Genomic DNA, 23,538 nt, shown 5'->3' with positions numbered 1-23,538 from the left:
TGATCTATGGCATCTCAACTTTTCTCAAGTTCTAATTTCAAACTTTCCGCCCAAACTGTCCCCAAATCTTCACCTGGGCCAGAAGACGTGCTCCATAAGTTTGCATTCTTTTTCCGTGTATTTTGCATTCCTCAATGTACTTTATCTCTTATTTTTCCAATGTTCTATTTTTAAACTTTACGCTCAAACTGTGGCCCAAAATCCTCACCTGGGCCAGAAGAAGACGTGCTCCTTAAGTTTACATTCTCTTTTCGTGTATTTTGCATTCGTTAAACTAATCTATCTCTTATTTTTCCACTTTTTCTAAAATTCTATTTTTAAACTTCACGCTCAAACTGTGGCCCAAAATCCTCACCTTAACCAGAAGAAGAATGGCATCTGAAATCGCGCATGCGCGCCCCATCCGCTTTCTCTTTCCTCTACCATAACCATGGCAGCCAACGGGGTGAGTGTCCCGGCGTTTCCTGATAATATCTCTCTTTATCCTCTGCATCCGGAAATTTGGTTATTTTTGCAGCCTGAAATATTGCTTTGCAAGATGTGTATTATCAGAAGAGGAGGTATTGTATTCAATTTAACGAATTATTGTGTATTTAAGGTGTATTTTGTAAAACGAAAACATTGTGTTTTGCAGCCACGTACGTGATATTTACGTTACACTGCAAGTTGTATGCAATGCATTTAGCAGTTTTAATTAGTTATGCAGTAGTTTAATCGTTCGTTGTGATAAATCAATAGTAAATAATGCAATTATAGATTTACTAATTGTATCTGCAATGCGTATGCCAACACCCCGACTATTTATGGTCACGGAATGTAGCACCCGGCTTTCCATCTGTCAGTGAAATATAATTAATTTCTTGTGGCTGTGTAGCTTTGAATTTATGGTTGTCTTATTAGTATTTGTCTTAATAGTATAAATTAGAATTAGTGGTATTATTGTAGGAGAGTTTTTCAGGTGGTTGAACCGTAGCTACAAGTTTGAAATTTGGCAATAATACATTTTTCCTAACCTACGTCATAAGTAATTTCTAATGCAGTATTGTTTTTGTTTAGTATTTCTTATGTTGCTGTTCTTAGAATATTTTATTCCTTCTCCTTTCCTCACTGGGGTCTTTTCCCTGTTGTAACTGTTGGGCTTATAAAATCCTGCTTTTCCAACTAGTGTTGTAGTTTAGCAATTTTTGTTAATCGTAATTATTGCTAAAATAATAGTCGCAAATATTGCTAACGCGACGTATTACAATCCTGTACAAGTAAGGGATATGCCAGTTTTATTAGCTGATCTATTAACTCGAGTTGGCAAATTGGGATGCCATACGCCAAAGGGCACCTCCAACGGGGAAAAATAAGCCATCGTGATGGTATCAGTTTAATAGAAGTTAGGATTAAGTTAATTTGAAAGTCTGTCTCTTCATTTCAAGGTTGGTTAAGTGTTATCTGTATGAACTAACCTTTAGGGTCAGCGACGTCTTGGTTCGTACTATATCTGTGTTGTGCATATTCCTTGTCATATGTTCACTTTTTACATTGCTATTTTAGCTTTTTGTTCCTATAATCTGTAAAATGGGATAGTTTGTAGCGCCACGGCCAATCGTCCTAATTTGCTTATTATCGATCCGACTGATATCTTGTATAGAATAAAAACGTTTGGAAATGGTCCACGGATCTTAAATATGTGGTGTAAAAGGGGGGTTCGGGGGGGGGGGGCGCAGCCCCCCTGGGTAAGGACACGGCTTTTAGCATAGGTTAGGTGGGTTTTTTAAGTTGGCGTCTCCCGTCGTACTTGTAGGTAAGGAAACGTGTGAAGGGGGGGGGGCGAAGCCCCCTGGGTAAGGATACGGCTTTTACCATAGGGTAGGTGGGTTATTTAAGTTAGCTTCTCCCGCCAAAATCGTTTTTAGAACGACTGCCACATTTCAGAATATTCTCGTTTTCTACGGGATCTGGCCGTCACCCTACAAAGGCTCTAAAATGGTTCGAAGCAATATTTTTTTTTTTAACCAAGGTGAGACTAGGTAGCATTATCATTTAGTATCTTGTTTCTGGTAAATTATCGCTCTTTTCCTTGATTTATCCTTTTCCATATGTTGATGCAGCAATCACCATAAATGAAAACCTTCCTTTCTCATTTTCCTTATTTTATGAAATTTTGTCCTGTCCTTAACTATATAACCGTTTATATTTTTAATATAATTTGAAGATTCTTCGTAATAGTGAATAGAACTTTTGCAAATAAGTAGGAAACTGTAATTAAGTAGATATCTGCCGAGGAGTATCACAATTATCCATTGCTCATGTTATGGTTTTCTCGGACTGTTGGGTATGCCTGATCGTCTTTCAGTTTTGTTTTGTGGATTTGGAGCCTATCAGAGGCCAGTTCTCCAAGCGTTCATTTAAAAATGGACATCAACTAACCTAACCTACAAGCTGTGTCCTTACCTACTTACCCAAGGGGGAAGGCTAACGCTCCCCTGCCTACTTAAATTCTAGTAAATTGAAAAGTTGTTTGCTGAAACATTAGGAGCTTTTGTGTAATGACGGACAGAAGCTCCAGGACGCTTAGAAACTAAACTAAAACGCCCTACCAAGCTTAACCTGCTTATTGTTTTTTTTTCTTTTTTCTCCTCTCTTCTCCTCTCTTCTAGTGACGGTTGATTATAGGCATGTTATAGGACTTGGCCGTTGGTATGCATACACCCCAAACATTCCGTTCCTATAATTGATAAGTGTCCTTAGCGACTGCCCTAAACTTTTGGCAGACATCCATCAGAGCTATTGTAAACCAGTACCTATCATGGAAATCAAGATTGAAAACCTAAATAAAACTTTTCTTTTGGTTTTTCATCCTTTTCCTTGATAATTAATTTGGTTAGGCCCCACAGGTTGAATAAGTCCCTATTTTTAATTTAAATCACTTCCTAGGCCAGGGGTTTTCATGTTCATAAATGATATTAGGGTAGTGGGGCATTTGTACACAATCCGTGGCGGGTAGAAGGATGTGTTCCCTATGCGAGATTAGGGGTTGTAGTAATGTTAAACTATTATTTAACTCTACGTTGTTTTATATCACTTGACCCCCCCCCCCCCCCTTCCTTTTTTTGTAATTTTTTGGTTTTATTAAATCAATGGTTATATGTAGGTTAGTGGATCCACCTCTCCTCACCCACATTTTTTTTTTTATTTTTTGTTTTTTTTTTTATTTTTATACCCCAATTTTCCTCCTAGAAATTGCCGTGCCTAGTAGTTCATTGTATGAGATTGCCTCAAATTAAGCCTATGTTGGTCTGCCTTAATATACTTGATTCAATCATTGGTGTTGCTCCTCTCATCATCATCATCATCTTCACCTCTGGTAATAGGTGCAAGTTGCTCTACTTACTTGTTTACTTGTTTTGGGTTTAAATCCAACCCTCCACTGAAGTCGAGTGAACTACTTCTCGGGCGGGTCCATATTAATCATCTAACGAAACATTTTCATTATAACTTATACAATTCTTTGATTGTAGCATCTTCCAAATCATATGATCTTGTGAAAAGTAATGTCTTTAGTTTCTTCTTAAATTCAATTGCTCCCTTTAGGTCCTTCATTTCAGTTGGCAGTTTTTTATAGTGTCTAGGCGCACAGTAGCTAAAAGCCCTTTCACCAAATTTACTATTTGTTCTTGGTTCAGATAGCCTAAGTTTGTCACTCATGTGTCTTGTGTTAACATTTGTTTCTAGTTCTAGTTTATTCAGGCATTCTTTTAGATATTTTGGTTCAGTATCTTAAACGTTAGTAAGAGTAGCTTGTATTCAATTCTCGCTTTTACCGGTAGCCAGTGTAATTTAATACGTGTTAACTGCCTGGTAGAGTATATTTGCCAACAAAGATTGTCACCCAGCTGTCTACGAATGACCCCTAATATCACCCACATGACTGGTTGCATATGTAGAGCGGTCCTTTTACTGATTTGATTGCATCTGTTCTAGCTTGCTGCATGGTCTGTAGATTTTTTTTTATGCCACGTCACAATTTGTATGTTGATGCCACGTGTCATCAGCAAGTGAAGGTCGTCCTTCACTTGTGTTAAAGGTTGTGGCAGAACAAGCAGCTGGAATATGATGCTCGGCCCTCAAAGGCCGCGTTGACTGTTTTGACTCGTATTCCTCGGAGTTGACATTACACACATTGTTTTGTCATATATAGGGAATGTACAATCTATATGTTGTCATGCACAGTATTATACACTAGCGATTGTATAGCATGACTTGTGTAGATTGAATTGTGAGCAAGTAAATGTTTTAACTTCAGTCGTATTCAGTAGCATGCTTTTACCTGTGGTATGTTGCAAGATGCATTATTTTTACTTCACTGCACTTGCCAATTTGATTCACAGTACTCGGGAATGCCTGTTCATATGTCGTTTGAACTTTTTAATAATTTAAAAGATGAAGAGCAATTACTGTCGCATTACTATTAAACTGCATGGTCATTGTTGTGAATATACCCCCTACTAATGTTATGGTGTTTTAGGGGTGGGATTATAATGTCTAGATTGCTTCTTAGACTACAGTATATGATGAAAATCGTATTCATCTCCTCCTACGCCTATTGACGCAAAGGGCCTCTGTTAGATTTCGCCAGACGTCTATCCTGAGCTTTTAATTCAATACTTCTCCGTACATCATCTACTACTTTGTGCTTCATAGTCCTCATCCATGTAGGTCTGGGTCGTCCAACTCCTCTAGTGCCTTGTGGAGCGTAGCTGAACGAAATTTATTTTAGGATATCTTAATTCAATTACAAAATAATTACACTACCATTAGAAAATTTGAAGCCAAAAAATTTCCAAGCTTATCAAAGGACTTAATGTACTGCTAATTCCCATTCTTTTGTTGATGCTTGCAGATAACTAGAAGGTTAATTGTAAACTATTTGAAACTTGTCTGCCTGGCGCCAGGTTCGGGAGTGAGGCGTAGCCTTTGCAGCGCCACCTCTATAGTTTATCTTTTCTATCAGTGTTTTCTCTTTTCCTCTACATCAATTTTAATCCTTTTTCTTTTTCCTTTAAATGGTTTGGTGAATGAAAATGATACAATCAATTTTTAGGTGTTCTTAGGGTTGTGGAAGCTCAATTATTTGATTTCTTTCTATTCTATATTACTGGCAAAGCACCAAAAAATTGGTAAAATCTTCATTTTCAAAAAAAATAACACTACTTTCCCCCCAAAGATCAATAGTTTCTTCTAGTGTCTGCAGTTTCCATCCTTGGGAGGGTGGGAATAGTTTATAGGTCTTAAATATGCCAAGTCATCAACAGCCAATGCCATAGGTGCTGATCATGGTCGGTCTTTAGGGTATTATCCTGTCTGTGGCCTTGTTTCTGCCATTCATGAGTGACCTTAAAACTCAGCATGGCTGGTCTCGCTCATGTGTCGTCTGTGCAAATTTGATAATCAACCCATGCTACTATCCAAGCCACATCCCTGGTTTTATTAGCAGAATGCTACAAGCCCAAAGGCTCCAACAGGCAAAGGAGCTGTTAGGAAAGGAAATAGGGATTAGCATGTAAATTGTATATGTAATGGATTTAAAAAAAAAAAATATTCATCACGTTTAAGTAGATCCCTGTAAAAAATAGAACTAAAGCTATGTCCAGCTGCTCCACAGAAAAGCTTTTGCTAGAAATATTACAGTTTCATTCTATTATTTGGTCACAGCTGGTATAAAACTTCGAGAAATCATGGCTGTTAGTTAATTCCTTATCTAGAACCTGTAGTATGTACAGGATGATAGTTAATGTAACCTCCATGAAACTTCTAGAATACTGTTTAGTATTGGCCCCTATGATGGAGTAGGCATAGTTGTTAGAATCAATTCCATATCGAGTATAGGTTGATACAGTTAGCAACGTGCATAAATTGTCAAATAAATACGGATGAAAAATACTCTATAGAGCAGAACGAATGAATAAAACATTTCCTAAGAACGGACTGATCCCTGAAAATAAGTCGAAGCCCTTTTTTATTTGCAGGGAGCCTGGGGAAGTTACAAATTCATATACCACATTCTTAGATGGGTATTTTTAAAAATTGCCTCCAGAAGAGCCTACATTTTGTTGGGTGTTGAAAAAACTTGTTTGAAAATTATTTTCTGTTATTCTGACCATCACGACAGCAAGCTGTGATGCATTGCAGAACGAAATAGTAACCCTTTTTCTATGCTGATGGAGACATCTCAAATCTTAATTTCAACCAACATCTGTTCAGTTCAGTTGTTGGGCAAAGGGATTCGCCTTTCCATCGGCACCTCCTTGGTTTTCTTCTATATTCTAATTCTTTTATTGTCTTTTTTCCACATTTGATTGTTATATTCTTTTCTTTTCTCTATTCCTTCTTTCTTGAACAGCACGTTTCCTATTATCTTCTTTTCTTCTTCATACAGCTGTTGCAATTCCACTATTTTTCTTCTTTCGTCGCTAAGGTCTAGATTCTTTGCGGAATCTAACATTGAAGATTCAGTATACTGTACTTGCATCGTAGAATTTTGCGTACGTGCATTAGCCTTCAAACTTATTATCAGACCAGTAAGTTTGGTTCTTTGATATGTACAGTGTAAGGAATATATCTATACTTCTCATTGGAATGTCGTCGCCCTCATAAACTAACTGCTTAAGTCATTTTCTCCTTGTTGGGGAATCAAATAAAAACTAATCATTTCCTTATTCTATATTTCATTGTCTTGAGCTTCAACTCACAAATTCTTAACAGAAGAATTTGTTAATTGAAGCTCAATACAATGATATAAAGTATTAGGAAATGAGAAGGTTTCTTTTTTATTACCCAAGAAGTGGAGAAAATGACTTAGGCAGTTAGTTTATGAGGGTGACGATGTATAGAATCTTAAAATTAATTTCGACAGTGTAGTAGTATGTCTAACTCTTGTTTTTCCTTTTTTTTTTTTTCTCTCCGCTTTGTATTAAGGTAGAATACTAGAGCTGCTAATTGATGTGGTCTTTTATCTAATCTTCTAATAGCAAAGAAACGAAGAGCAACCACAACCACTTTATGTACCATTGCTATTTAATGTGAAGGTTTTGTTTGGTTTGTAAGGCAACGAAAGTGAACATGATGTTGGGTTTTGTATGTAGAGAATTATTTTGATTTGTGACCTTAATAGTTTATGCACGACCTACTGTTAGTACATTTCCAGTGTTGTGTATGGATATAGTCGTTCTTTAACAAACTTCTCCTGATGCATACATATTTTCAGTGTGGTAAAGTATACGGACTGAAACATGAAAATTAAAACTATGGAGTGATGCCTAATAGAGGTAAAGTAAAGTATGGGACCAGGGTAGAATTAAGATTAGAAGAATTCATTTTTTTAAATTGATTTAGCATAGTATTATTGAAATTGAATATGAAGGAGTTATGTAGAGTAACACGAGGAAAGATTGTGAAGGTATTAACAAGGGGGGTGGGGTGGATTGTAGTTCAGTATAATGTAGTGCCTAACTATGGCAGTACCCTCCCTTGTAAGAGACTTTGTTTTTTCTGCTGTCTATGCAAATGCACAGCTTGCACGTTCCCGTTGCACTAGCTGGAAGTATAGTCAGGAAATGCACTTGATGGGATGAGGAATAGTTACCAGTTTTCTTTACATCCGCAAGTCGTAGCAAACCAATGCTCCAGTGTTTCATTACTTTTTTTTTTTATTACGGTGACTGGCGGAAGCAAAATTTGTAATTTTTAGATACATGTTCACTATTTAAACAATTGATAACGATACCTAGTGCAAAGCCAAAGCTTTTCAGGTATGGTAGTCGATCTCCCAAAACTTGATAGAATAGGGTTTACCACCTGGAATCATTATCCCAAACCTTTCAAAACACCATAAAAATGTTCGCTGCACCAATTCTATAATATACCGGCCTGGGGAGGCCATAGAAAGATATTGCATGATAAGGACGAGATGAATTTCACATCTTGGCATATGTTAGGAAGAGGAACAATGTACTCTATATCTATAACAAAATGCACTATAGTCCATTTCTTTTAGCGATGCATATTTGCACCGACTCGCGGCGGTGCCCTTTTAGCTCGGAAAAGTTATCTGATCGCTGATTGGTTAGAATGTCCAACCAATCAGCGATCCGGAAACTTTTCCGAGCTAAAAGGGCACCGCTGCGAGTCGGTGCAAATCTGCTTCGCTAGAAAAAATTGACTATAGTTAGTTTTGAAGTTTTAATCTAGGGGATATCTTTGAATATAAAATCCTAGTGGAATGTTTCGGTATTTGAAGTTTCAACCTATCCTTTTCAGACGCTGTACACCTACCCAGAGAACTTCAGGGCCTTCAAGGCCCTGATTGCAGCTCAGTACAGTGGGGCTAAAGTCAATGTCGACAATAACTTCGTCTTCGGCGAGACCAACAAGTCCGATAGCTTCTTGAAGAAGTTCCCCCTTGGCAAGGTAGGTCTTTCTCAAGATAATCTTGATAGTGTAGTGTACTGTAGGAAATTTTGACTGTGCCACACTTCAAGTCAGCAAATTAAGTTATAAATTTTCTTTGTGTTACGAGTGTGGCAAAGCGAACCACCAGCGATGGCCCTCTTTTCTCATCGTTCTGATGAAGCTGAGGTACAAGTTGCTGGTGGTGTGTTCCTGAGAGTTGATGACATGATCTTTTCTGTGTTGTCTTAGTTTAGGAACTAACAAATTGTTAGGAATGGAGATTTGAATTTAAGTACTAGAGCTTAGTGTACTTTGGTTAACATGCGATAATACATGAATATCTTTTTCAAGTAGGTACCAGCGTTTGAGACTACCGATGGCAAATGCATCTTTGAAAGCAATGCCATTGCTTGGGCCGTCGCTAATGACCAGCTGCGCGGAAAGTCGGCCATGGACCAGGCCCAGGTCGTTGCCTGGATGAACTTCGCAGGTAAGGTTTCCCGTTTAATTGGTAATTTTTTTTTTTTTTATAGAATACATTTGGTCTCGCTAAATGCTCGGTATGTTGTACCCCTCTAGTCTAGGTCCTCCCCCCCCCTAAGTTTTTTAATAGTGCATTTGCTTTGTAGTGTGATGCATTAGATATACTGCAAGGTCAGTTATATATAGTTATAGAGATTTTGGCTGGAAGCTGTCACTAATCGTATTTCACTCTTAAAGCTTGTGTAGCAATTTGGTTTCTTAAATCAAGTTTGTCTTGTAGCTGTTGTAAAAAGGAATTTCCTTTGATTGCTACCTTGTTCCCCACTAAATTTCATGGGATCGAGGGGATACCGAAGGGAAGAGCAATATTCTATAGAAGGAGGTTCTTCATTGTACTGTATTCAACAGTACAGTACTGAAGAATATTAAGGAGACATTGGAATGTCTTTGGATGAGTTGCCTTTCCCTTGGCCTTTGATTAATGCTTTTATTTCGTTCACAGATAATGAAATTCTGCCGGCCTCATGCACATGGGTGTTCCCCTGCCTGGGAATTATGCAGTTCAACAAGAGCAACACCGAGAGGGCAAAGGAGGACGTGAAGAAAGCCCTTGGGGCCCTCAACACCCATTTGTTACCGCGTACCTTCTTGGTGGGCGAGCGGATCTCTCTCGCCGATATTTCGGTGTGCTGCACACTTCTTCATCTCTACCAGGTGTGTTCTTTTTCTTAGTTTGTACTGGAATATGAACCCGGACAATTTTCTTTCCTTTTTTCTCTTTTCTCTTTCCTTTTTTCTCTCTTTTTCTCTGTCCTCGTCTCTCTTTTTCTCTGTCCTCTTCATCTCTACCACTTGTTTTCTTTTTCCTTATTTTGTACTGGAATATGAACCCGGACAATTTTCTTTCCTTTTTTCTCTTTCTGCTTCTCTTTTTTTTCTCTTTCTGTTTCTCTTTCTGCTTCTTTTTTCTCTTTCTGCTTCTCTTTTTTTTCTCTCTGCTTTTTTTTCTCTGCTTCTCTTTTTTTTCTCTGTCCGCTTCTTTTTTTTCTCTCCTTCTCTTTTTTTTCTCTCCTTTTTTTTTCTCCTTTTTTCTGTCCTCTTCTCTCTTTTTCTGTCCTTCTCTTTTTTCTCTGTCCTCTTCTCTTTTTTTTTCCTCTGTCCTCTTCTCTTTTTTTCCTCTGTCCTCTTCTCTTTTTTTCCTCTGTCCTCTTCTCTTTTTTTCCTCTGTCCTCTTCTCTTTTTTTTCCTCTGTCCTCTTCTCTTTTTTTTCCTGTCCTCTTCTCTTTTTTTCCCCCTGTCCTCTTCTCTTTTTTTTCCTCTGTCCTCTTCTCTTTTTTTCCCTCTGTCCTCTTCTCTTTTTTTTTTCCTCTGTCCTCTTCTCTTTTTTTTTCCTCTGTCCTCTTCTCTTTTTTTTTCCTCTGTCCTCTTCTCTTTTTTTTCCTCTGTCCTCTTCTCTTTTTTTCCCTCTGTCCTCTTCTCTTTTTTTTCCTCTGTCCTCTTCTCTTTTTTTTCCTCTGTCCTCTTCTCTTTTTTTCCTCTGTCCTCTTCTCTTTTTTTTCCTCTGTCCTCTTCTCTTTTTTTTCCTCTGTCCTCTTCTCTTTTTTTTCCTCTGTCCTCTTCTCTTTTTTTCCCTCTGTCCTCTCTTTTTTTTTCCTCTGTCCTCTTCTCTTTTTTTTCCTCTGTCCTCTTCTCTTTTTTTTCCTCTGTCCTCTTCTCTTTTTTTTCCTGTCCTCTTCTCTTTTTTCCCCCTGTCCTCTTCTTTTTTTCCCCCTGTCCTCTTCTCTTTTTTTCCCTCTGTCCTCTTCTCTTTTTTTTCCCTCTGTCCTCTTCTTTTTTTTTCCTCTGTCCTCTTCTCTTTTTTTTTCCTCTGTCCTCTTCTCTTTTTTTTTTCCTCTGTCCTCTTCTCTTTTTTTCCCTCTGTCCTCTTCTCTCTTTTTTTCTCTGTCCTCTTCTCTCTTTTTTTCTCTGTCCTCTTCTCTTTTTTTTCTCTGTCCTCTTCTCTTTTTTTCCCTCTGTCCTCTTCTCTTTTTTTTCCTCTGTCCTCTTCTCTTTTTTTTCCTCTGTCCTCTTCTCTCTTTTTTTCCTCTGTCCTCTTCTCTTTTTTTTCCTCTGTCCTCTTCTCTTTTTTTTCCTCTGTCCTCTTCTCTCTTTTTTTCCTCTGTCCTCTTCTCTTTTTTTCCTCTGTCCTCTTCTCTTTTTTCTCTGTCCTCTTCTCTTTTTTCTCTGTCCTCTTCTCTTTTTTCTCTGTCCTCTTCTCTTTTTTTCTTTCCTCTTCTCTTTTTTTCTCTTTCCTCTTCTCTTTTTTTCTGTCCTCTTCTCTTTTTTTCTCTGTCCTCTTCTCTTTTTTCTCTGTCCTTCTCTTTTTTTCTCTGTCCTTCTCTTTTTTTCTCTGTCCTTCTCTTTTTTCCTCTGTCCTCCTCTTTTTTCCTCTGTCCTCTTCTCTTTTTTCCTCTGTCCTCTTCTCTTTTTTCCTCTGTCCTCTTCTCTTTTTTCCTCTGTCCTCTTCTCTTTTTTCCTCTGTCCTCTTCTCTTTTTTCTCTGTCCTCTTCTCTTTTTTCTGTCCTTCTCTTTTTTCTCTGTCCTTCTCTTTTTTCTGTCCTTCTCTTTTTTCTCTTTCCTCTTCTCTTTTCTCTTTCCTCTTCTCTTTTTTTCTCTGTCCTTCTCTTTTTTTCTCTGTCCTTCTCTTTTTTTCTCTGTCCTTCTCTTTTTTTCTCTGTCCTCTTTTTTTCTCTGTCCTCTTTTTTTCTCTGTCCTCTTCTCTTTTTTCCTCTGTCCTCTTCTCTTTTTTCCTCTGTCCTCTTCTCTTTTTTCCTCTGTCCTCTTCTCTTTTTTCTCTGTCCTTATCTTTTTTTTCTGTCCTTCTCTTTTTTCTCTTTCCTCTTCTCTTTTCTCTGTCCTCTTCTCTTTTTTTCTCTGTCCTCTTCTCTTTTTTTCTCTGTCCTCTTCTCTTTTTTCTCTGTCCTTCTCTTTTTTCTCTGTCCTTCTCTTTTTTCTGTCCTTCTCTTTTTTCTCTTTCCTCTTCTCTTTTCTCTTTCCTCTTCTCTTTTTTTCTCTGTCCTTCTCTTTTTTCTCTGTCCTTCTCTTTTTTTCTCTGTCCTTCTCTTTTTTTCTCTGTCCTCTTTTTTTCTCTGTCCTCTTTTTTTCTCTGTCCTCTTCTCTTTTTTCTCTGTCCTTCTCTTTTTTTCTCTGTCCTTCTCTTTTTTCTCTGTCCTTCTCTTTTTTCTGTCCTTCTCTTTTTTCTCTTTCCTCTTCTCTTTTCTCTGTCCTCTTCTCTTTTTTCCTCTGTCCTCTTCTCTTTTTTCTCTGTCCTCTTCTCTTTTTTCTCTGTCCTTATCTTTTTTTTCTGTCCTTCTCTTTTTTCTCTTTCCTCTTCTCTTTTCTCTGTCCTCTTCTTTTTTTCTCTGTCCTCTTCTCTTTTTTTCTCTGTCCTCTTCTCTTTTTTCTCTGTCCTCTTCTCTTTTTTCTCTGTCCTTATCTTTTTTTTCTGTCCTTCTCTTTTTTCTCTTTCCTCTTCTCTTTTCTCTTTCCTCTTCTCTTTTTTCTCTGTCCTCTTCTCTTTTTTTCTCTTTCCTCTTCTCTTTTTTTCTCTTTCCTCTTCTCTTTTTTTCTCTTTCCTCTTCTCTTTTTTTCTCTGTCCTCTTCTCTTTTTTTTTCTCTGTCCTCTTCTCTTTTTTTCTCTGTCCTTCTCTTTTTTTCTCTGTCCTTCTCTTTTTTTCTCTGTCCTTCTCTTTTTTTCTCTGTCCTCTTCTCTTTTTTTCTCTGTCCTTCTCTTTTTTTCTCTGTCCTTCTCTTTTTTTCTCTGTCCTTCTCTTTTTTCCTCTGTCCTCCTCTTTTTTCCTCTGTCCTCTTCTCTTTTTTCCTCTGTCCTCTTCTCTTTTTTCCTCTGTCCTCTTCTCTTTTTTCCTCTGTCCTCCTCTTTTTTCCTCTGTCCTCTTCTCTTTTTTCCTCTGTCCTCTTCTCTTTTTTCCTCTGTCCTCTTCTCTTTTTTCTCTGTCCTCTTCTCTTTTTTCTCTGTCCTTCTCTTTTTTCTCTGTCCTTCTCTTTTTTCTGTCCTTCTCTTTTTTCTCTTTCCTCTTCTCTTTTCTCTTTCCTCTTCTCTTTTTTTCTCTGTCCTCTTCTCTTTTTTCTCTGTCCTCTTTTTTTCTCTGTCCTTCTCTTTTTTTCTCTGTCCTCTTTTTTTCTCTGTCCTCTTTTTTTCTCTGTCCTCTTCTCTTTTTTCCTCTGTCCTCTTCTCTTTTTTCCTCTGTCCTCTTCTCTTTTTTCTCTGTCCTCTTCTCTTTTTTCTCTGTCCTTATCTTTTTTTTCTGTCCTTCTCTTTTTTCTCTTTCCTCTTCTCTTTTCTCTGTCCTCTTCTCTTTTTTTCTCTGTCCTCTTCTCTTTTTTTCTCTGTCCTCTTCTCTTTTTTCTCTGTCCTCTTCTCTTTTTTCTCTGTCCTTATCTTTTTTTTTCTGTCCTTCTCTTTTTTCTCTTTCCTCTTCTCTTTTCTCTTTCCTCTTCTCTTTTTTTCTCTGTCCTCTTCTCTTTTTTTCTCTGTCCTCTTCTCTTTTTTTCTCTTTCCTCTTCTCTTTTTTTCTCTTTCCTCTTCTCTTTTTTTCTCTGTCCTCTTCTCTTTTTTTCTGTCCTTCTCTTTTTTCTCTTTCCTCTTCTCTTTTCTCTTTCCTCTTCTCTTTTTTTTCTCTTTCCTCTTCTCTTTTCTCTTTCCTCTTCTCTTTTTTTCTCTTTCCTCTTCTTTTTTTCTCTTTCCTCCTCTCTTTTTTTCTCTTTCCTCTTCTCTTTTTTTCTCTTTCCTCTTCTCTTTTTTTCTCTTTCCTCTTCTCTTTTTTTCTCTTTCCTCTTCTCTTTTTTTCTCTTTCCTCTTCTCTTTTTTTCTCTTTCCTCTTCTCTTTTTTTCTCTTTTTCTCTTCTCTCTTCTCTCTTTTTCTCTTTCCTCTTCTCTTTTTTTCTCTTTCCTCTTTTTTTCTCTTTCCTCTTCTTTTTTCTCTTTCCTCTTCTCTTTTTTTCTCTGTCCTCTTTTTTTTCTGTCTTTCTCTTTTTTTTCTGTCCTCTTTTTTTTCTGTCCTCTTTTTTTTCTGTCCTCTTCTCTCTTTTTTTCTCTGTCCTCTTCTCTCTTTTTTTCTCTGTCCTCTTCTCTCTTTTTTTTCTCTGTCCTCTTCTCTCTTTTTTTTCTCTGTCCTCTTCTCTTTTTTTTCTCTGTCCTCTTCTCTTTTTTTTTCTCTGTCCTCTTCTCTTTTTTTTCTCTGTCCTCTTCTCTTTTTTTTCTCTGTCCTCTTCTCTTTTTTTTCTCTGTCCTCTTCTCTTTTTTTTCTCTGTCCTCTTCTCTTTTTTTTCTCTGTCCTCTTCTCTTTTTTTTCTCTGTCCTCTTCTCTTTTTTTTCTCTGTCCTCTTCTCTTTTTTTTCTCTGTCCTCTTCTCTTTTTTTTCTCTGTCCTCTTCTCTTTTTTTTCTCTGTCCTCTTCTCTTTTTTTTCTCTGTCCTCTTCTCTTTTTTTTCTCTGTCCTCTTCTCTTTTTTTTCTCTGTCCTCTTCTCTTTTTTTTCTCTGTCCTCTTCTCTTTTTTTTCTCTGTCCTCTTCTCTTTTTTTTCTCTGTCCTCTTCTCTTTTTTTTCTCTGTCCTCTTCTCTTTTTTTTCTCTGTCCTCTTCTCTTTTTTTTCTCTGTCCTTCTCTTCTCTCTGGAATACAATGTAGACAAGATGAAAGTTACTGGAATACCATTTAGACAAGATTTAAGATTGGGAATACAAGCCAGGAAATATTAAAGGTCTGGAATACAACTAGGCAATATTCATGACCTTGTCATGCGATCCCTTGAACCTGGTAAAATTGAATGATTTTCCAGTTGAATTGTTACTTTTCATCATGATGCATGCCTCCTGTATTTTAAGTTAATTGCAGCTTCAAAAAATATTTCAGTATGTGTTGGAACCCTCCTTCAGGAAGCCTTTCCAGAACGTGAATCGTTGGTTCACGACCGTCATCAACCAACCCCAAGTTAAGGCCGTCATTGGCGAATTCAAATTGTGCGAGAAGATGGCACAGTTTGACAACAAGAAGTTCGCTGAAGTTCAGGGAAAGATCAAGCAGGGTGGTGGAGACAAGAAGGTACGAGGCTTGAGGCATTTTATTCTTGGCTGTACAGTACTGATTTTTTGGTACACATTTCCTAACATGTTTAAGATATTTAAATGGGACTATGTTCCAAATGTCTTAAAATGGTCTTTGATTCAAGTGCTGAAATAGCTTAGTGTAAAAGGTCTAAGATTTCTATGAATCTTTTTAAAATTACCTTTTGATTCAAGTCCCATTTGTAGGAATATTGTATTGACTAAGGCCTAGATTTTATAATCCTTTTATAATGTCCTAAGGCCTACATTTCATAAAGATTTAAATGGCTTTTGATTTGGGTGCCATTTGTACAAAAATTTAACAGTAATTTGGTCACAGCAGGAAAAGAAAGAGAAGAAAGAACCCAAGAAGGAGCAGCCCAAGAAAGAAAAGGAAGCTTCCCCTGCAGCGGCAGCTCCTGCTGAACCCAAACCTAAGGACCCCCTTGATGCCCTTCCTGCTGGGTGAGTTATGTACAATATCAATCAGTAAAATAGCTTTATTCCTTCCCCATTGTTTAGATTTCATTTAATGTAATTGGAAAGCAGATGTTATATGGTAATGATATAATGGTGTGGCCAAACAGCAGGTTAAAAGGCTTGTATTATTGGATATCGTGAAGCGAGTTTCGACGCCCCGTTATGAAAACATTGACGGTTGTCATGTTTTTAGGTTGGATGGGTGCGTTGCCCAGCCGACAGGACAAGACAGCAACCAGCGGTCATGTGGAAGTTCATCCGTCTCTACCTTTATTCCTATTGTAGAAAGTAAAAGTTTGGATGGAGGGTCTTGCCCGCACAATTTTGACATCGGTACCCCTCTTCCTATAAATGAAAATATCCATAGAGGAAGCTCCTCTTCGGATACCTTTATTGAAAATTTTATTCCCACTCCAGAAACAATTGTCGAAAGTATTACTCTTGAGAAGAGTCCCTCTCCAGAAACAATTGTCGAAAGTATTACTCTTGGGAAGAGTCCCTCTCCAGAAACAATTGTCGAAAGTATTACTCCAAGGAAGAGTCCCTCTCCAGAAACAATTGTCGAAAGTATTACTCCTAGGAAGAGTCCCTCTCCAGAAACAATTGTCGAAAGTATTACTCTTAGGAAGAGTCCCTCTTCAGATACAGTTGTTGAAAATGTTGCTCCTACCTCTATGGAAACATTTGTCGAAAGTGTTGGTCCTGGGAAAAGCCCCGCTTCAGAAACTGTAGTTCCTCCTCCTGTGGAGAAGGTTCACCTGAAACACATTGAATCTATGCCCAAGTTAGTTGTGTACTTTGATTTGGAGACAACTGGTCTGGAAGCAGACTGTGACATTGTTCAGTTGTCTTCTGCAGTTGGTCAGCAGTATTTCAATGCATATATCTTGCCCAGTAAAAATATTTCATGGAAAGCATCAGAGGTGACAGGATTAAAATGTGACTCGGGTTCCTTGTATTTGAAGGGGAAGATTGTGGAAGCTTTAGAGCCCCGTGAAGCTTTGCAAAAATGGCTTAATTGGATCAGGCCCGTAGCCCCTGTGGTGCTTATAGCCCATAATTGTTATAATTTTGACTCGAGACGCCTCTTGAATAATTACAAGAGATATGGCTTGCTTGATGAACTAGGTCAGCTAGTGATGGGGTTCATTGATACGTTGCCACTGTTTAAGGAGCTCTACCCTAAAATGGCTAGTTATCGACAAGAAGAACTGGTCACAAAAATATTGAAGGAGTCTTACGACGCACATGACTCATTGGCTGACGTCCAGTCGTTGCAGAAGCTTGTCATGAAGCATAATTTGAATGACAAACTACTACTAAAGTTTTCCTTTACATACCAGTCACTTTTGGAGTACATCGAATATAGCAAAAGGGGCAAGGAGAATGCTGCATCGCTGCAATCTCTAGTCGATAGCAAGCACCTTTCACGTGGCATGGCGGAGACTGTTGGGAAATCTGGATTGACTTTGGAAAATCTAAGACAAGCTTGTGTAGAGGGTGGGAAGGAGTTGCTTGAAAAAGTACTCAGCGAGCCAACTTCTAGCGGCCAGCCTAGAGTAACCCGAAACAGATCTGTATTGAATAAGTTGCATGACTTCTTTTCTAGCGAGCGGTGAATCGAGTCCATACTATTCTCTCCTTAACACTTTTACCCCCAGGCTATTTGGAAATTTCCAACCCTTAACCCCCAGGGGATTATTTTTTTCCCAGCACATTTTGTATATTTTTTTTAAATTGCTCTAACAGCCTTAATTTTTGTCATAGAGAGGTCAGCTTGGTCTCATTCTCTTGGAAAATGCCTGAATTTTCTCAATTATCAAAAATATGAAAAAGAAAAGTTTTATAGCATTTTTTTTTTGCAAAGACGTACCGGTACGTCCATGGGGGTAAAGGGATGGCTTTTGTGAAACGTACCAGTACGTCCTTTGGGGGTAAAAGGGTTATGGTAAAAGTGATATTAGTGCGGGGCTGGGTGGCAAGCCTGGATCATATATGATTATCGTTCAACTTTAACAAGATTTTGGTTTGAATTGAACATTCTGAAGTGATACAGGCAGTGAAAATATGGTGTAGGTTATTGGATGAATATTCAAAGATAATTCCAAGGACTCTAAATACCTTGACCTTGGGTGTGATTCAGTAGTGATACTATTACAAGTGAAATTATTTGAGATTAGAGAAAGTTTAAATCCATTTTTATGCTCAACTAGTGTTTAGGTTTTATGAGTTAGGCTATTCTATTTGTAGGATAGGGAAGTTTTATAGTTCCTAGTTGTTGATTATGGTGCTAAAGAGTTTTAAAAGTTTTACTAAATATATAACAATAAAGAAGTTTGTAAAATTAAAATATTTGAAACATTTTCAAGTATTTGGGTCTTACTTTTAATCCTAAACTGAGTTGAAACCTAAAAAGTTCTAAAAAAAAAAAAAAGTCCTAAAAACTGACAAAATAAGAGTTTGACGGAATCATTGAAATGGTTGGACCTATTTCCAAATTACAAAATAAAACCCCTCGAAGTGTTCCCCGATTGTTACTTTTTACGATTATGGGGTCAATCTGAGGTAATAGGAAGTCTCCCAAGTATAACTCTGTACAAGTTGTTTTGTACTGAGGAATAAGGGGAAGAAACAACATTGAGAAATTATTTTGATGTAAAATGTAGATTTTTGGGGCGAGTGGGATTGGATAAGTGGTATAAAATGGAATTAAAGGACTTGGAAAAGTGTTAGTTGCTGAATGATCCTGAGTTGTAGTTCATGATGTTATATTTTGGGGGGGGGGGCTAGGGATTAATCTTGCTGTATTAAACTATGGTTAATTCTAGTATGTATGTCTGCCTTAGCAAATGGTTGAATATTGTCATGTTTTAATGTGGGAACTTTTCTCCCTCTTTATAATTCACAGCTGTTCTTCATTTTCTTTCATCTTATATTATTAAAGGTCCCCTTTTTTTTCATTTGCTTGGTCTGCCACCCCCCAAAATTGGGGGAAGTGCCTTGGTATACTGTATTTATGATATTATTAAAGAATAATGTAGAGAAAAAGATTTGATCATCGTGGCAAATAACACCATCCAGAGAATCGCCAAGAGTACTTGGAGGGAAGAGTTGATAGTGTGCCGATTTTGTAGCCGAATGGCAAAGTAAACCACCCCTTAAAAGTGTTCCCTGATTGTTCTGTTGTACAGTTATGGGGTCAATCTGAGGGTAAAGGAACTCTCTCTCTGTATGAGCCTGTGCAAGGTATTTTGTATAGGTTAATAAGGGAAGAAACAATGTTCTGAGGAATGAGTTCGAGGGGAAGGTACTCTGATGGCTGGCACTAATGTGGAAAGGTAATTGAATACATTAGGTTAATAAGGTTTCTTTTGGTAAAATTGCATGTTAGGTGTTACGCTAAAGTGATTTAATGCTAAGCGTTTTAATTGTATGCGATTGCCTTGCTGTATTAACAAGTTTTCGTGCGATGTGAACCCCCGGGGGGGTCCCACTGTGCCTTTTTGTTGCAATGTGACTCGTCTGTGGGTCCTCGTAGAAGATTAAAATATTTTCTTGAACCTAGTCACAGTAGCCTTGGATATTTTCTGCTCCCCATATCTATTAGTTTTTTGAACAATTAGATTCACAATATCATCACTTATTTGTAAACATCAGTTGGCTAAATTTCATTATCAGATGATGGCTTTGCTCTTATGCAAAGTTCTTTATTCCCAGTAAATCCATGCAGTCTAACTCTTATCAGTTGCTTCCACTCAACTTCTTCTTGTGTATTTATATCTAAATTTTCTTCCTCTTGATGTTCATCATCATTGCTTTTGCATTCATTCCTGAAAGAACTTTCACTAGAGCTGCTTTTTGTTGTTCCAATCTCATAGTCCACATCAGAACGATCTTCATTCTGCATCGAAGAGTTTTCGTCTTCATCACTTGGACTTTATTATCTAGCCCTTTTTTGCCTCCATGAAAGCTTGAAGTATTTATGGTAACCTGTAAAAGCAATATGTATATGTAAATAAATTGTGAATATTGATTATATAACACTTTGAGAATCAAGTGTGATCCACTGATGGGTCCCTTTGCATCAACCAAATATTTGTTGTTTCTATGCGCTGGGACCCACCCGTGGGTCACCACAGTCTAGTAGGGGAGAGAGATACACTAGTGTCACTCTTCGATATCTAGGAGGTAATTGAAGCTGTTGCGTTTAGACTACCGATGCAGTAGAGGAATGTCTGTTAAAAGGGCCGTCGCAGGAAACTTGTTAACCAGATAATGCTATTGTTTTATGTGTCGGGAACCCCAAACTGGTTCATTAATTGCTAGAAAGATCAGTGCAATATGGTGGGGTTCTTGAAAAGCAGTGGATTGATATTTTTATGTACGTTAATTTTGGTTGTTTAACAGTGCCACATTTTTAAGTCAGCAAATTAAGTTGTGAATTTTTTTTGTGTTACAAGTGTGGCAAAGTAAGTCACCAGTGACGGCCCTCTTTTCTCATCGTTCTGATGAAGCTGAGGTACAAGTTGCTGGTGGTGTGTTCCTCAGAGTTGATGACATGGGTTTTCTGTGTTGTCTTAGTTAAGGAACTAACAAAAAAAATAAGTCTTGTGAATATGATTGATTTTAGTTTTTAATATACTGTAGTAGATATACCAGGTAAGTTAATATTGTGATTAACATGTATTAATGCATGATATTGAAGAGGTCTACTGTACTTGTTTAAATTGATATAAAGCGGGGTTCCGGACATTTTATACCGAATAAGTTGGCCATTGCAAAATATTCTGCAACCCTGAGAAAGTGTTCCCTTGTTGTTCTTACAATAATGGGGTCAATCTGAGGGCAAAAGAAATCTTTGCTCTACGACTCTGTGTATTACTTGTCATAGAGTAACTTGTGAAGAAACAATTGCCGAGGCCAGCCGATTACGAATAGGAAATAGTTACATAATTAGTACATTTTCAAAGACATGCACGATATTGAAGAGGTGTACTGTACTTTTTTAAATTGATATAATTCGGCGTTTAGGACATATGTTATACCGAGTAAGTTGGCCACTGGAAAATATTCTGCAACCCTGAGAAAGTGTTCCCTTGTTGTTCTTACAATAATGGGGTCAATCTGAGGGCAAAAGAAATCTTTGCTCTACGACTCTGTGTATTACTTGTCATAGAGTAACTTGTGAAGAAACAGTTGCCGAGGCCACCCGATAAGGAATAGGAAATAGTCACATAATTGTGTATTACTTGTCATATAGTAACTTGTGAAGAAACAATTGCCAAGGCCAGCCGATAAGGAATAGGAAATAGTTACATAATTAGTACATTTTCAAAGACATACACCCCTCGGAAGTGTTCCCTGATAGCATTTATGCAATTATGGGGTCAATCTGAGGGTAAAGGAAATCTTCGCTCTACGCCTCTTTGCAAAAATTGCTGTAGAGAAACCAGTGAAGAAACAATGATACCAAGAATTGGGGATTATTAGTGGCTAAAGTATTTGCATACATTGTTATCCTGTAGAATTTGTTCCTAAGGGACTTGAGTAAGTGTAAGAAATGTGATAACTGTTATGGGTTGGGTTGTGTATAATTGCCATGTTAAAACTCAACCTTGCCTAGCTTGTTCATAGCAAAGTAAAGAAATCTTGTGTAGCATCTCATTGAACAGTTTCAACTTGCTAATTATGGTGTCATTGTTTTCTAGATTTTGATTTAGTCTAGCAGATGAGAATTATTTTTGATACTTAGATTTTACCAAATTATGTATTTTACTTGGTTGAATAACCTGTGCGTCTGGTGTGCAGCCTATACTTTAAAATTTTTAATATAATCCAAAATATAAATTAACATTTAGTAATTTGGTGAGCTGAACATTTAGTCCGAGAGAGAAATGTGAGCTATTGTTTCAACTAATGTAGCGATACAGGTGCGATTTTCAGCGAACGACTAAAAGCCTTTTTCTGGATTTGTATGTTGCGAAGATTAACCGAATTTTTGAAGTCCTTTTTATCATGACTTGAATAGTGATTTCATATGCTGTTTGAAATGTTTTATTAACGATTTATGTTTGGAATTTGAGGTGATTGTTACTGTGGCTATAAAATTTCATGAATTTTCCCTCTTCTTTTTTCAGAGACTTCAATATGGATGACTTCAAGCGGTTTTATTCTAACAATGACGAAGAAAAGTCTGTGCCATACTTCTGGGAGAAGTTTGACAAAGATCATTATTCAATTTGGTATTGTGAATACAAGTGAGTAATATACGGTTTGGTGTTTTCAGACTAGTGCTTTGTATCAGGGTGAATTCAAACTGAAATTAGAATTTTTTATATCGTCCATAAGATTATATTATCCCATAGTTCTCAGTCTTATAATTTTTTAGTCTTCCACTATTTGGGGTAAAGTTCTCTTGTTTGGGGATACACTCGGGCACACTTCTCTCCTCCTCTTCTTTTTTTATACATGAATGATTTATGTTGATGTTATTGTTCCTGAAATATTTTGTTCTGGCACAAATACAAACCCTTTGCTATTTATAGGGTTTATTACTTTTGGCGAAGCTTAAATACTAGCTAAGACAATTTAGCGTGGGATAACTACCCCTATGCTAGTTATTGGGGGGGGGGGGTAGACCAACAACCCCGCTCAATCGTTAAAATTGTCTTGGCTAGTCTTTCAGCTTTGCCTAAAGTAATAACCTCTATAAATAGCAAAGGGTTTGTATGCTGGGAAAAATATAAAAGTTCTCTCCAAATTGATTTTAAATTTGTTGCTTCTGTGTAGTTTATTTCCTTTCCTCACTAGGTTGTTTTCCTTGTTAGAGCTATAGCCTCCTGCATTTCCAACAAGGGTTGTAGCTTAGCAAAGAATAGTAATATCCATTTTCTTAGATTTTGCAAACAAAATTAAATTTGTCCTGGGGACGAACAGGTTTAAATGACATTCAATTGGAGCTACAATTTTTTTTTTTTTTTTTTTCCAGAAATTCAAAATTAGGAATTGTCAGACCCCATGTCTGAAATATAAGAAATGTAACTAACATGTTAAGAAAATGGGAAATTGTATATGCAACCCCCCCCCCCTTTTTTTTTTTTCTTAGACATTTAGGTCTGTGGAACTAATATGTTGGACTAAATAAATAAATTTTCAACAGGTATGCTGATGAGCTAGCCAAGGTGTTCATGACCTGTAATCTTATTGGTGGTAAGTGTGGGCCAGTTTGTCGTGCAATATTTGAAACTAAAATTTTTCGAAATAATGAAATTATTTAATAGTCCATATCTGAAAAATAGATGGACAATTTTTTCACTGGTTGTCTTTTCGCAGGTATGTTCCAGCGAGTAGATAAGCTCCGTAAGAATGCCTTCGCTTCCATGTGCGTATTTGGAGAAGACGGCGCTAATAATATTTCTGGTATCTGGGTCTGGAGAGGCCACGAGCTATGCTTCCCAGTAAGTTTTTTGATAATTTTGTATATTGTACTGGTTTTTTTTTTTTTTTTTTTTTTTTTTTTTATAGATATAATCTATATACCTGTACTTTGTTTATGTAGTAGTGCTTGCTAATTATTGAATACTCCTTGTGAAAAGTATCTTGTCTTCTATTTGTTAATGTTTTTTTTGGGGGGGGGTCGCTGGGACCTGCCTGTCTTGGAATATGTTCACAAACTAATAAATTTTATGGGAAGGAGTCCCTACTGATGTGAATAGATGTCTTCCCTTTGCAATGATAGAATTTATGAAAAACATCTATCTTATGTCCACCTTTAGATTTGAATGTGAAATTAATAGTAAATGTCTTGTTATATATGATTAACCTATCCTAACTACTTTCTCTTTCAAGCTTTGCGATGACTGGACTATCGATTACGAGTCGTATGATTGGAAGAAGCTAGACCCCGATTCAGACGAAACCAAGAAGCTCGTCGATCAATATTTCAAATGGAATGGCACGGACAATAAGGGTCGCAAGTTTAATCAAGGAAAGATTTTCAAATAATTGGTACAATTAAAGTTCACTTAATATATTAA

At 37.2% G+C, this 23,538-nt stretch overlaps 2 protein-coding genes across 3 annotated transcripts; both read left to right on the top strand.

The window, feature by feature from the left end:
• The first annotated feature begins 300 nt into the window (after window positions 1-300).
• LOC137628788 (elongation factor 1-gamma-like) lies at window positions 301-23,538 on the top strand. 2 transcript variants are annotated; one of them, XM_068360006.1, is made up of 10 exons: window positions 301-445; window positions 8,308-8,457; window positions 8,794-8,929; window positions 9,425-9,636; window positions 14,832-15,020; window positions 15,366-15,487; window positions 21,640-21,759; window positions 22,662-22,711; window positions 22,835-22,959; window positions 23,351-23,538. In XM_068360006.1, the coding sequence occupies exons 1-10, from the start codon at window positions 431-433 to the stop codon at window positions 23,504-23,506; spliced, it is 1,275 nt and encodes a 424-aa protein (XP_068216107.1). In that variant the 5' UTR covers window positions 301-430; the 3' UTR covers window positions 23,507-23,538. The 2 variants fall into 2 exon arrangements, with proteins under 2 accessions (XP_068216107.1, XP_068216106.1); XM_068360005.1 differs by having other exon boundaries at window positions 15,363-15,487.
• LOC137628789 (DNA polymerase III PolC-type-like) lies at window positions 15,596-17,713 on the top strand. The gene has a single exon (XM_068360007.1). The coding sequence runs from the start codon at window positions 16,177-16,179 to the stop codon at window positions 17,119-17,121; it is 945 nt and encodes a 314-aa protein (XP_068216108.1). The 5' UTR covers window positions 15,596-16,176; the 3' UTR covers window positions 17,122-17,713.

The sequence above is a fragment of the Palaemon carinicauda genome, chromosome 36 (assembly GCF_036898095.1).
Source record: "Palaemon carinicauda isolate YSFRI2023 chromosome 36, ASM3689809v2, whole genome shotgun sequence".
NCBI lineage: Eukaryota > Metazoa > Arthropoda > Malacostraca > Decapoda > Palaemonidae > Palaemon > Palaemon carinicauda.
The sequence above is the reverse complement of the archived record's forward strand: the minus strand, read 5'-3'. Positions and strand labels throughout refer to the sequence as shown.

What these genes read in the sequence shown, in the direction of transcription:
- LOC137628788 (XM_068360005.1), top strand. An exon ending in CACTTCTTCATCTCTACCAG is followed by an intron (nt 9,637 to 14,831) that starts GTGTGTTCTTTT and finishes AAAATATTTCAG; the next exon opens with TATGTGTTGGAACCCTCCTT. An exon ending in GCCACGAGCTATGCTTCCCA is followed by an intron (nt 22,960 to 23,350) that starts GTAAGTTTTTTG and finishes TTCTCTTTCAAG; the next exon opens with CTTTGCGATGACTGGACTAT.
- LOC137628789 (XM_068360007.1), top strand. Translation starts at nt 16,177, where the DNA reads ATGGAAACATTTGTCGAAAGTGTTGGTCCTGGGAAAAGCCCCGCTTCA.